Below are 12,167 nucleotides of genomic sequence, written 5' to 3' on the forward strand. Positions count from 1 at the left end.
GGTCCCATATCCCTCCCCTTCAGCTGATCAGGATTGTCTACATGGGGCCTAGGCATATTCTTCATAGCAGGGTGCATTTTTCTCCTCTAACCAGATAACCAAGGCTTGCTTCTGAATGAGATGGAACAACACCGGGAGAACTGTCACTGTCCGTACGGCTTATTGTTTCTGTACATACACCATGGTAACTACAGTAACTCCTCGCTTAACGTTGTAGTTATGTTCCTAAAAAATGTGACTTTAAGCAAAACGATGTTAAGGGAATCCAACTTCCCCATAAGAATTAATGTAAAGGTGGGGGGGAGGGGTTAGGTTCCAGGGAAAAAATTTTTCACCGGACAAAAAACTAACTATTATATAGATATACAGACAGTATAAGTTTTAAACAAACAATTTAATACAGTGCACAGCTATGATGATTGTGTAGCTTGGTTGAGGTGGTGAAGTTAGAGGGTGGAAAAGGGTGGGATATTTCCCAGGGAATGAACTAGCACTTGTGCTGAGTCCTCAAGGGTTAACACATTGTTGTTAATGTAGCCTCTCACTCTACAAGGGAGCAGGAACGGAGGAGAGGGGAGAAAGCATAGCAGACAAAGATAGACACACACCTTGTGTGTGGGAGAGAGAGAGAGAGAGAGAGAGATGCACACTGCCCCTTTAAGTAAGCTGACCCACTCTTAAGTGCATTGTCTTTTTAAGTGGATCAGGAAGTTGAGACAGCAGCTGCTGCCCCAAGCTCTGTCTCTCTCTGTCCATATCCCCTCCCTGCTCCATATGGAGAAGGGGTAACTGGGGTGCAGGAGCAGGGGGGAGGGGGACAGCCTGACATTAGCCCTCCCCCCCTTTCGCCCCTCCCCTGCACAGCAAGCAGCTCCAAGAAAGAGGGCAGGAGCAGCACATGGCAGTTGGGGGAGGGACAGTTGAACTGCTGATTGATAGCCTGCTGGGCGGCTGCAGCACATGGAACTTAGGGGAGTGGGGAGCTGATAGAGGGGCTGCCGGTCCACCCTGGCTACAAGCCCCCACCAGCTAGCTGCAATGGGGGCTGCTCTTCCTACAAGCAGTGGACAAAGCAGACGGCTGCCAAACGATAGGGAGCATTCCACAACTTTAAATGAGTATGTACCCTAATTGATCAGCAAGTTAACCAGGACGACTTTAAGTGAGGAGTTACTGTACAAGAAGCACTCTATTCTGCCCTTCTCCCAAGAGCTGTCATCAGCAACTCCTGCTGGCCTAGGGAGCCTGTGACCACACTAGCTTGTAAACCAGAGTTATGGAAGTAAATCACACCACTTTATTACCTGAATTGCTCCCTGGTTTTTATAACCTCTCCCATAGTACCTTCCACCTCTTCCAAATGTTCTTATCACTGGAGTGGAAATAACTCCTCTAGGACGCCTATGTGTATTAAAGAAAAACAAACAACAAATGCATTTAAACTTTGTTTAAAAATACCTTAAACTAAATAGAATAAAGGGGTTTTTTTTTTTTGCTAATGCCATCTAATTATTATAGAAAAGTTTCACTCCCTCCCCATCCCAAGAAACAACCTGATTAATCATTCGGCGTTTTAAGATTGTATTACTTGTGAGTGTAAAGTCTATGATTGCTGCATCTAAAAATCTTGTTTTCCTAGCAATAAAATGGCTATTTCACAATTTCACTTCAAAACAAGCAATGGAGAAGTACTTTCAAACTCTATGGAAATTCCTATCAAGTTATCCTTAAAATTCCTTTAAAATACATACCAATTTTCCATCAGTGGCTAGCATATATACTAAAAGCCCGGCAAAAGACAGCCATTCTGAACTATTTATTTATATTCATAAGACCATTCTTTCCACTGAATAATACTTTCCACCCACAATGTGCAACTCAGGAGAATTCACAAAAAAATATAATTCAACAATGAAAAGCTGCTGCAATATTGAAGCTGGTCAGTGATTTAAGTGCTTATGAAAGGGACGGAGCCGACTGAACCATGCCTAGTCCAGGCAGACACAAGCTTATCAAGCACAGTTCTGCTATACTCTCTTAATTATGATTTATAGTTTTGGGACACTCTTGAGCAGAGCTCCAGTTACACCAAATCATAGAGCAGGGTTTCAAGTTATCTAAATAAGGATTAGATGAAATCCACACAGATTTTAATTTGTTCTTCATTACAAATTTTGAACCCAGGTTCCAGGGGTGGAAGACCCACCTACACCCCAAATGTATGCTTTACAGTAAGCACTTACATAAAAAAACCTTGATGTACTCTATTACAATATCAGGTGCTTTTTTTCTTCCACTTATGTATTAGCTTTCATTGTCAGTATTGGAATCTAACAGCAACAGGCTGTTCCTGACTCTACTCCAAGTATGTATATCAAAACCAAGGGACCAGAGCCTTAGGTCTAGTCCAGAAGAGGAATGAGAAGTAAGACAGTCAGGGGATGATCAGGTCCATAGGAGCAACTTTGAATCAAAGTACTATAGGGTTAGAAGGGACCACAAGGGTCATCTTGTCTAACCCCCTGCCAAGATGCAGCATTTGTTGCGTTTAACCCGTTTAAGACAGGTGGCTAACCAAGCCTCCTTTAGAAACCCCTCCGGTGAAGGAGCTTCCACAACCTCCCTAGGAGGTTAGAGCAGTCTCAGTCAGGGCTGTTCTATGCTGAGCTGGCTGCACCAGCCTCCACTGAATCATTCCAGCAACTGGTGATTTCTGCAGCTTGCCATCCATGCCTCCTTTTCTGCATAGCTGGATCTACACAGCCTGAGGATGCCCCTATGCCAGGAGAGTCTCCAGGTAGCTGATTTTGCTAGCTTTAAGGCTGCTTTGTGCTGCCAGAGTGGGACAAAGCAGTTAAAGGAGGAGCCAAGTTCTCGTCCAATGTTTCCACTTATTCTACTCCTACAATTTGTTGTCATCTTTGCTGTGTTATGTCTAATTTAGATTAGATCACCTCAACTCCCAACCCCAGTCTCTGTATGCACATCCACAATGCAATAAGTAATAAAAAATGGAATTAGAAGGATACCAAAAGAGGAAATGAATACTTTACGCATCTGACCACTCTTATTTTAATCTGGTATGCATTTTTCAATCAGTTTACAAAGAAAACAGGACAGACCCATCCCATTTCCTAATTATACTTAGGATGAAGTGACAGTGCCCTCTAGATAGTTGAAAAATAGGTTTTTGCAATTCAGATTTCACATCTCATTGGATAATGATGGATCAAAGTTAAACGAAGTGTGTTGGTCACACTTAACGGTATGGAGAAGACTGAAAATCAGTGGATTGCATAGAGAAGCCATTTGAGAATTAAAGTTGCATGGAATCAAGACAGAACAATGAAGGTAAGCCTGGATGTGATCTGCCCTCTGTTAAGAGAACACAGACGAGAAAGGGAGCTGGATTAAGTGACAAAGCATGGACAATGGTGTCCCTACCTTCAGTTTTCAGTGCAGAGTAAATTTTGCTCTTTGGTAGCAAATCAAGTCCACAGATGATGATGAAGTCCTCAATCATTTAAACACCTGTTTTGAGAGGACTCTGACACAAGGGTGTATTTCCTGTCAGCCCTTTATGGGGACTGCCATTTTCCGGTCAATGGCATTTCCCCCGCTCTGAATGATATATTTTTAGTAGCTCCAGATACAGAGAGGTGAGCTTCTATTATGATTTGGCTGCAGGACAGCAAGTTTGACATTGCAAAGAATTTCAGCTTTTGGAGGCGGTAACAAGTCTCCCAAAATAAATTGCCTACTCAAACACAGCATCTTTAGTTCATCTTCCGTCTAGCAAGCTACCACCAGAGATTGTCCCTACATCTCTTTTCCATCTAGGTATTGCTGGAGATTACATCCTTGCAACAATGTGACTGCTCCTCCAGACACAGTGAGATCCCTATTAAGGATGTCAGTTTAGCACAGGGGTTCTCAAACTGGGGGTCAGGACCCCTCAGGGGGTCGTGAGGTTATTATATGGGGGATTGCGAGCTGTCAGCCTCCAACCGAAACCCCGCTTTGCCTCCAGCATTTATAATTGTGTTAAATATATAAAGAAGTGTTTTTAACTTATAAGGGGGGGGTCACAGTCAGAGGCTTGCTATGTGAAAGGGGTCACCAGTACAAAAGTTTGAGAATCACTGGTTTAGCATCCTGATTATAGGTGTCTGGGTGCTAGTGATTGTGCATTTGCTTCTTCTAGTACCCAGAAAATAGAAGGGCTCCTCTCCAATGCAAATGAGTGAAGTGAATCACTTACCCACTGTGCATCTGCTCGTCTATGTGAGGGTGCCTTCAAAGAACTAATGGTAATGCCCTAGCCGCTAAATATCATAATCATATGCATGGATATTCTGTTCTTGGACCTCCTCCCCCTTGACTGTGGCAGTATACATCACCAGAACTCTTCCACAAACCATGTTGTAATCAGAAGTACCATATTTAGCTTACATCGGGATACTGAACTCATTCTACGGATAGGGCCAGATTCCTCTCTTAATTAATGCCCATTAATCCCTGCACTAGCCAAGAAAAGGAGGAAACACACAGGGAACCATTTACAATAGACAAGATAAGCCTGGAATGTAGATGAGGGGAAAAGTAAATTGTACATGGACAGTGCGTGATCAGAGGATGGTGTATAGGGATTGGTTCCTACGAAGTAACCAAGCCAATCCCAAAACATGTGATGCAGCGTATAGTAAATGCAACCTAAAGTATAAATATATATAAAGGAAGATGTTTTCTGTGTAACTCTGGATGTGCAGTATGCCGTATATCTGCTCCGTATGCCTGAGTCTCATCAACTCAGTATTGCCTTGCTGCATGACAAATAAAAATATTTAAGTGACAAAATCTGGAATCAAATGGCATTTTTGGGAAGCCAAGCAGAAAGAAGTCTTAGCTGAAATCCCAATATATAGTGGTGCCGTGACTTGGATGACACTTGTCAGGAACAGGTAAAGTAACCTCTGTGACAAGACTGAAATAAACCCAAAATCCATACATCTGGAGTAAATTAAGACGATATCCCTTACTGTAAGGGTCACTACCTAACAGTAATGGAAATGGCACTAAAAGGGTTTAAATATTAAGTATAAAATTAAGTCAATGTGTTCTAAAAATGTATGTAATGTAAAAAAATACATAATATACAAAGTAAAAGCAGCCTTATGTGATATGGAGCAAGAAAACTTGCTTTCTTATCACCACAAAAGTTATATATTTAATGCAGAAAAGGTAATGCCAGAAGGTGCAGGGTAAAAAAAATTAACAAGGGTCCAATACCATAAAGGTAAATGTAAAAGCATTTCAACCCACACAATATTTTTCCTCCTCAAATACTGCTGCAGGCAATGCAAGCTCTAAAAAGCCCCAAATGTGCAGGGTTGTTTGCACTGGGGGACACTTACATGAGCAGGTGTAAGATCTTCCAGACAAAGCTGCCAGCATCTGAGTTCACTCTGGGCGAGCAGTCTCCAAATTGCACGGTACAATTGAAATACTGAGACTTTGGTAAAGTAAAAACTGCCTATGCTGGTAATAACAAGTATTGTGTAACAGCTGAAATGGATCACTTCTGGTATGGACCCAGGGAATGTTATTTTAATTGGACTATGTTCTGTTCCACATCTAAAATTACTATGGTAATAAATGAAAAAAATTATATTTTGTATCTGTTTTTATAATGTAATTAAAATAAAAGCAAAGTTAAATTTACAAAAGGATGTTTTAAAGACAGAGCAATCTTAAAAGGAAAATTACACCCTAATAAGCTATACTATAAAAGGGAAGCTTGCACTCCCTGGTTCATACTTTAGTATTAATAATAGTCTAAATAATTACAACTACTCTTGTCTTAATATGTTGCTGAGTAATAAACTTACAAAAAAGCACAAAACTCGGGAATATAATGCAAATAAAACAAACACTAATATAAAGAAGAAAAGCAAAAGCAAAAGACTATAGGCCTGGCTTGACATGAGACAGGATTAGGGAGGTAAATGGATCAGCAGGCTGGAAACAGAATGTCTGTACTAACTATACTTCTGGGGGAATTCTGCGCCACTGCGATGCGCAGAATTTATGTCTGGGTCCCCCCCCCCCGCAGCTGCAGAAATCTCTGCAAACTCCACCCCCCACCACTTCCTGCATCCATCACTCCTCAGCTGCAGGGGGAGGGATCCCTGTATGAGGAGTTGCTTCTCCATCCACCCAACCCCTGTGCATCCAGACCCCCTCATACTCAGACCCTCCTGCCGAGCCTCAACCCCCAAATAAGCCCCATTCCCCATGCAACTGGACCACCCCAATGGGCCACCCGCAGCAAGATCCACCCCTCACTGAGCCCCACTCCCCTAGCATCTGGACCCCTCACACCCAAGACCCCTGCCAAGCTCTATCCCTTCCCCCACCCCATCACTGAGCCCCAACCACCTTGACTTGAACCCCCATGCAGAGTCCCATGACTGTGCATCCAGATCCCCTCCACAAGCCCCTCTGCATCCAGATCCCCCCAACAACCAGAACCCCCACTGAGCCGCTCGCACTCAGACTGCCCCAAACAGAACCTTCTCAACCCACACCTGGATCCCTCCACATTAAGTCCCTCAACACTAGGATCCTGCCTTGCTGAGCCCGACTGCCTGCACCTGGCACGGAGGGGCGGGACAGGGCCCTGGAGTGTTTCTGGAGCAGGCCCAGTCCTTGCGCCGTGCAAGGGTTGGGGGTGCAGCAGACCCACTGAATCCATGTCTGGGGGAGGGAGACATCTCCTACTTCTGTGCAGCCAGGGGCCTGTGCTACCCAGTGCCATGCTGGAGCCTCCACATTTATTTGACAAATACAATTTGCAAAATTTCTAAATATTGTATGCAGAATTATCATCTTTTTGGCACAGAATGCCCTCAGGAGTATAACTAAGAGAGGTAAATGGGTCAATAAACTAAGAGACAGAAACCTCCACTAGCCAACAAAAGGGGGAACTCCCCAGGGAATCATTTACACTGGACAAGATAAGCCTGGAATGGAAGATGAGGTAAAAAGTAAGTAGTGTGTGGACAGACCATGGTGTACAGGCATTAGTTCCTACACAGTAAACCCTGCCAATCTCAAAACTTGATGCAGTGTATAGTAAATGTAATGTGTAAATGTATATAAAGGAAGAGGTTTTCTGTGCAACTTTGGATGTGTGGTACCCTCTGGTCAACTCAGCATCACTTTGCCACGTGCCACATAAAAATACCTGAAGTGTCAATACCTGGCACTGAACTGAGTTCCTGGGAAACCATGTGGAAAGAGGTGTCAGAGGGAGTCCCAATTACTGTGAAATAAATTTATATCTACATACTGTCCTCATTTCAAAGCTCAACTCCCACTGAAGCCCATGGGATTGTTTGTACAAAGAAGCAGTGCAGAATACATCTTTATGTATATCTAAATCTGCTCCCTTTAGTACTATTATTTCTGCCCTTTATTTTTCTTCCTTCCCTCCTCATCCTCTTTTCTGTTTGCCTCCCTTTTGCCTGTCACTGTATTTCTTCTGGTCTTCCCCTCTGCATTTCCCACCCTGCAGCAACTTCCAGTTCTTTCTCTACCTATTCCACCCATTTCCCTATACTGGCCAATAAAATGATCAGCAATGAAATAGTCAATGATGACATTACAGAGTTAGCACTGAGCTTTATAGTTTATATCTCAACTATTAAATGGGGGAGGGGAAATCATGCCTCCCAGACTCATTGTTTCTGGCTACCTGCAGACCCAGGAAGACATGGCTGCATTTACATTCACTTTACATTTGAGCGGCTACCTTCAAAGCCTGAGGGGCTATAAACTTTTTTTAAAAAATAAAAGCTTAGATTTTGCATGATCTAATAATGTCATGCAGGCCACAAACACATCAGCTGAGGTCAGATGTGGCCTATATGCTAGGTGTTTGATACTGTTTTGTAAATGGTGGGGAAGAGTGAGGAAGAGTTTATTATATAAGAGATATATTAATACACCTATTTTACTCTGCTCCTTTGAAGCCACACCTGACTGCAAATCATTATAGACACAAAATATATTAATTTCTTCTTAACTTTTGGGGTTTAAATTATTTGTGCAGTGCCTAGCACAATGGAGCTGAAATCCCAATTAAGTTTGCTAAATGCTACTATAACGCAAATAATGATCATAAATCTCTGGGAACCTTGTAACTGAAATACTGTTGAGTCATATCCTGGTACAGGACCATTATCTGACCTACTGAGAAAAAACATGTTACAATTAACATACTAGTGCTCTTGAACTCCTGAGTAATGACATTACTGTTACCTAGTCCATTCCACATGCAAGTCAGAAAGAAATGTAATTATAATACTTTATGCAACCTCTGCTGTCACCTCATTCCCCCATCCTGGATTCTCTAGTGTATCAAATCACTGAATTATGTTAAGCACAGTTTCTGTGGTTTTGCACTTACCCTCTTGTTGGTCCTCCAACAGAAACCACCTGTAGAGGAAATGGCCCTCTACCGCCACGTCCACGTCTGCTTCCAGCCCAATGGCCGACGACAGTGCCAGCTATTTCAAGTTTCCCTCCTTGAGAAGGAATAGGTTGGACTCCTGCACATAAACGCAAAACCAAAAATTGTTCTTTACTATCATAAAATCAAAGTTATTAATGAACGGAAAAATATGCTCTGTCAATCTTCATTACACAAAGAGCTTCCTTTTCTGATACTATGAAACTAATTTTCATGGTGTGGTTGTTTAAAGAAATTATAACTAAAATTGGAGTCTAGAAGTCCTTTATTAAAATAAATGAATTATGAATTAAAAAATAAATACTCTTATGTGACTACTTCAGTTTCAGTCATTTGATAGATACTGAGAGTCTGAAGGGAAATTTTGAAAAATATGTAAGGATTTTTTTTTAAACAGAGTGATAGCATGAAGGTAACTGAGAACGAATTATTTTTAGATTCTGTTGTCCTAGATTTACTATTGTACTTTCATCAGCATGATACACAAGAAAGGTCATTAAAAAATTACTAACGTTGGACTATGTTATAGAAATAGCATCTGAGTTGACTTAATTGTAAACACTACTTTTACCCTCCTTTTTTAATGACAGAGCCAAAAAGCTTAGTATCCAAAAAACAGAGAATATCAGTATTACTGACATTCAAATTTTTCATTTTTATACCTGTCTAATGTCCTTAAAAGTTAATGCTAGATCAGGGCATAACATATTTCCAGAAATCCAGGTAAGCACACTGGAGCTAGATGTTATTGGTAAGACCATCAGCAATGAAAGGGTTAAAAATGATGGCATTTATGCAAATGTAGTTAGTTTTTAACAGGTTAATAAGCTTAAAAACGACAGCCCTGGTTAAATGCAGATGATTCATACTTCTCTATACAATTCTTTCAGCTTTAATTGTGTACTGTTTACACTGGCAAGGTTATTTTTGCAATAGAGCGTTAGAAATATTGGCTTGTTTTTTTTTTTTTAAATAGAAGCGTAGATGCTAGAGAATACAGCTAGGTATATGGGAAACCTGTAGCCCAAGTAAATAACTGGAATTCATGGATTTCTAGTGTCCTCTTTTACAGAAAAGGAAAAACAATGGACAAAGAAATCTAAACACTTGTATTAACTTAGACCAGAAATCCAAACTTTGATATGAGGCACCAATAAAGGATGGATTAACAGTAACACAAATATAAGAACTTCTACTGTGTCACTTTTTCAAGATGCCTTTTTGCTCTCCAATTTTAGAAAATCTTTTAACATATCGAAGCAAAGCTGAGCTTGTTATAACATAGCCTAACATTTATTATGAAGCACAAAAGACAGAATTTCTACTTGAATGTTAAAGCATTTTTATATTGGAACAAGAATGTAACAGGCAGACTGGCACCGAGACCACTGTGCCACAGGGACTTAGGGAAAAGATTCCAGTAGAGTACAGCAGTCAGTGAGTGAGTTCACAACAACCCGAGAAAGTTCTAGAAGAGTGACAGCTGGAGACAGTTCGGGAGACAGGAAAACTGGCAGCCAGTGGAAAGCCTGAGACCAGACTGTGAAGTGAAAGAAGCTGCTGCCAGAAGCTCTAAGAAAAGGGGTTTGGTATAATTACCGCCCTGAAACTTGCTAGTCCTGTTGTTGTCATTGCCAGAGAAGGCTCCGGAGTGTCCTGCTGCTGCTGCCACCCGGAAGGCCCGGTAAGCGCCTGTTGCTACTGTTTCCCCATAAGGGCCTCCAAAGCCACAGACTCCTGTTAGACCCAGGGTAAAGAAAGACAGGGGAAAAGCTGTGAGGGGGCTGGGTATATGGGAATTCCCTGAAAGATAAGCTGCTGCCATGTTCATTTTAGAGCCACAGTGACTACTGCCATTCAACACATAAGGCTGGAGAAAGGCTGCTGGTTTAGCAGCCAGAAGGATTACAGCCACATGGGAGCCCCACTGCTCAGCCAGATCAGAGGCTGATGAAATGCAGGAGCAATTCATCACCAGTTAGAGGGTCCTATCCAGAGTAACTTCAACCTTGGCCTATGTGTCTCCTAGCCACTAAGTGTAACCCTTTATTTGGGTAAGAAATATACTTGTGAATCTGGAGATCTGAACCTCCAGTGCATAAGTTAACATGCTTACAAGTTTTGAGGCAGCAAGCTTCCATGATAGCACTTGCCACACCAAAAAAAAAAAACCTATTAAACTTCCTGATTTAAATATAAATTCGTATGTAGCCCTCTGTGGGTGGGGCTGCTGCTATGAGGAAGGGAAACAAACCAAGAATGGTGTGATCATTCAGTCATCTCCTGTGCTTACTCTACGACATGCCTCTGTTTAAATGAAAGTACTAGAATTAAATGTAAAAAGTGGGTGAGGGCGTTGTCTTCAACCCCAACAGTTATCCTGTTCCTTTCATCAATTAAGCATTCACTCATACTCTTAACGCTTACAAATGTGAACATTTTAAAGTAAGGCAGTTTTATCATTTGTACTTTTCCTATCCTCTTATGTGGATTTACTCTTCTTTTTTCCTCTACATACAAACAATAGCCTCCAAGGCATTTTGCACGGGCACAGCTACTTACAGTCTTGAAGGAAACAAATGGGATTACTACAGGCTCCACAGTTACTAGGGCACAGCCATTAAAAATTATACTTCCAGCAACAGATATGCTGGACCATATTCTGACCATTTATTTTACTGCCCTACTGCTATGAAGTTGGGCTGATGAATCAGAACACAATCTTGGAATGTGAATGACATGACAGGATTTATTTCATACCGATTTGAATCCATGTATATGTACTGTCAACCACTCACTTACCAGCAAAGCCTCTCCCCCTGCCCTGAGGTGGTGGGACTGGCCCAAAGTGCCGAGGATACATAGAAGCTGGATAGAAAGGCATGGCAGGTGGAGGTGGGAAAGGGAGTGGGTGATTCTGCCTGGAGAAATTTAATCCTTCTAGGATGCTCTGACGCATCTTTTCAACCTTGGCAGCCTGCTCAGCCTACAAGTAAACAAAAGTGGCACAAATAAATGTTAAAATCTTGTATTTGTGCTATGAAAATTGTGTTTATCAACCTGACTGAAGGAATACTAAACGTAGACTAATGTTGGGACACACCCATATTTCTTAATAAAGCTAGCTTTCAATGGATAAATCACAATTTGCTGTAGTGGGTAAAAATCTACTATCCACATTTCACTGATTCACAAGAAATCCCCATATTCAAGTTAATATAGTAGTCTACAATCAGTTTTCCAAGTGTCAGAAACAAATACAGCCAAATGGTAGTCTTACCAACTCTTCTCTCTCTAGATCGCCCAGGACATCAAAAAAGGGGATGAGAATTTATTATATTATACCACTACCACAGTATTTCCTCTTCTTAAAAAAGGAAATACTGAAGTAAAAATTAACTACCATGAGCAGTCACTTGGTGATATTTTGTGATACTTGTATATTGTTTGTTTTTTTTTAAATCTGTTTTCTGTAAGAAATTAAGGGTTTTTGAGAGTAGGTGTTATAAGCCTGATTTCACTCTTTTCAATTCTCTGTCAAATATATCAGGTACTGGATTTTGTTTGTTTGTAAAAGCAATGTTAGCATAGCCGTTTTTGACAGCATTGCCATCTTGATGCAAAACAAGATGCT

The 12,167-nt window shown here is 41.4% G+C and overlaps 1 protein-coding gene across 3 annotated transcripts in view; it reads right to left on the reverse strand.

The window, feature by feature from the left end:
• FAM120A (family with sequence similarity 120 member A) overlaps positions 1-12,167 on the reverse strand; it is a 128,932-nt gene that overhangs the window by 5,470 nt on the left and 111,295 nt on the right. For 2 of the 3 annotated variants that reach the window (XM_032799578.2, XM_075073219.1), the window contains 4 exons: positions 11,336-11,519; positions 10,133-10,270; positions 8,471-8,612; positions 1,305-1,401 (listed from right to left, as the gene is read on the reverse strand). In XM_032799578.2, coding sequence (XP_032655469.1) covers positions 1,305-1,401; positions 8,471-8,612; positions 10,133-10,270; positions 11,336-11,519 — 561 coding nt within the window. The remainder of the gene's footprint in view (positions 1-1,304; positions 1,402-8,470; positions 8,613-10,132; positions 10,271-11,335; positions 11,520-12,167) is intronic. The other variant, XM_032799587.2, reaches the window with a different exon arrangement.

The sequence above is a fragment of the Chelonoidis abingdonii genome, chromosome 17 (genome assembly GCF_003597395.2).
Source record: "Chelonoidis abingdonii isolate Lonesome George chromosome 17, CheloAbing_2.0, whole genome shotgun sequence".
Lineage (NCBI taxonomy): Eukaryota > Metazoa > Chordata > Testudines > Testudinidae > Chelonoidis > Chelonoidis abingdonii.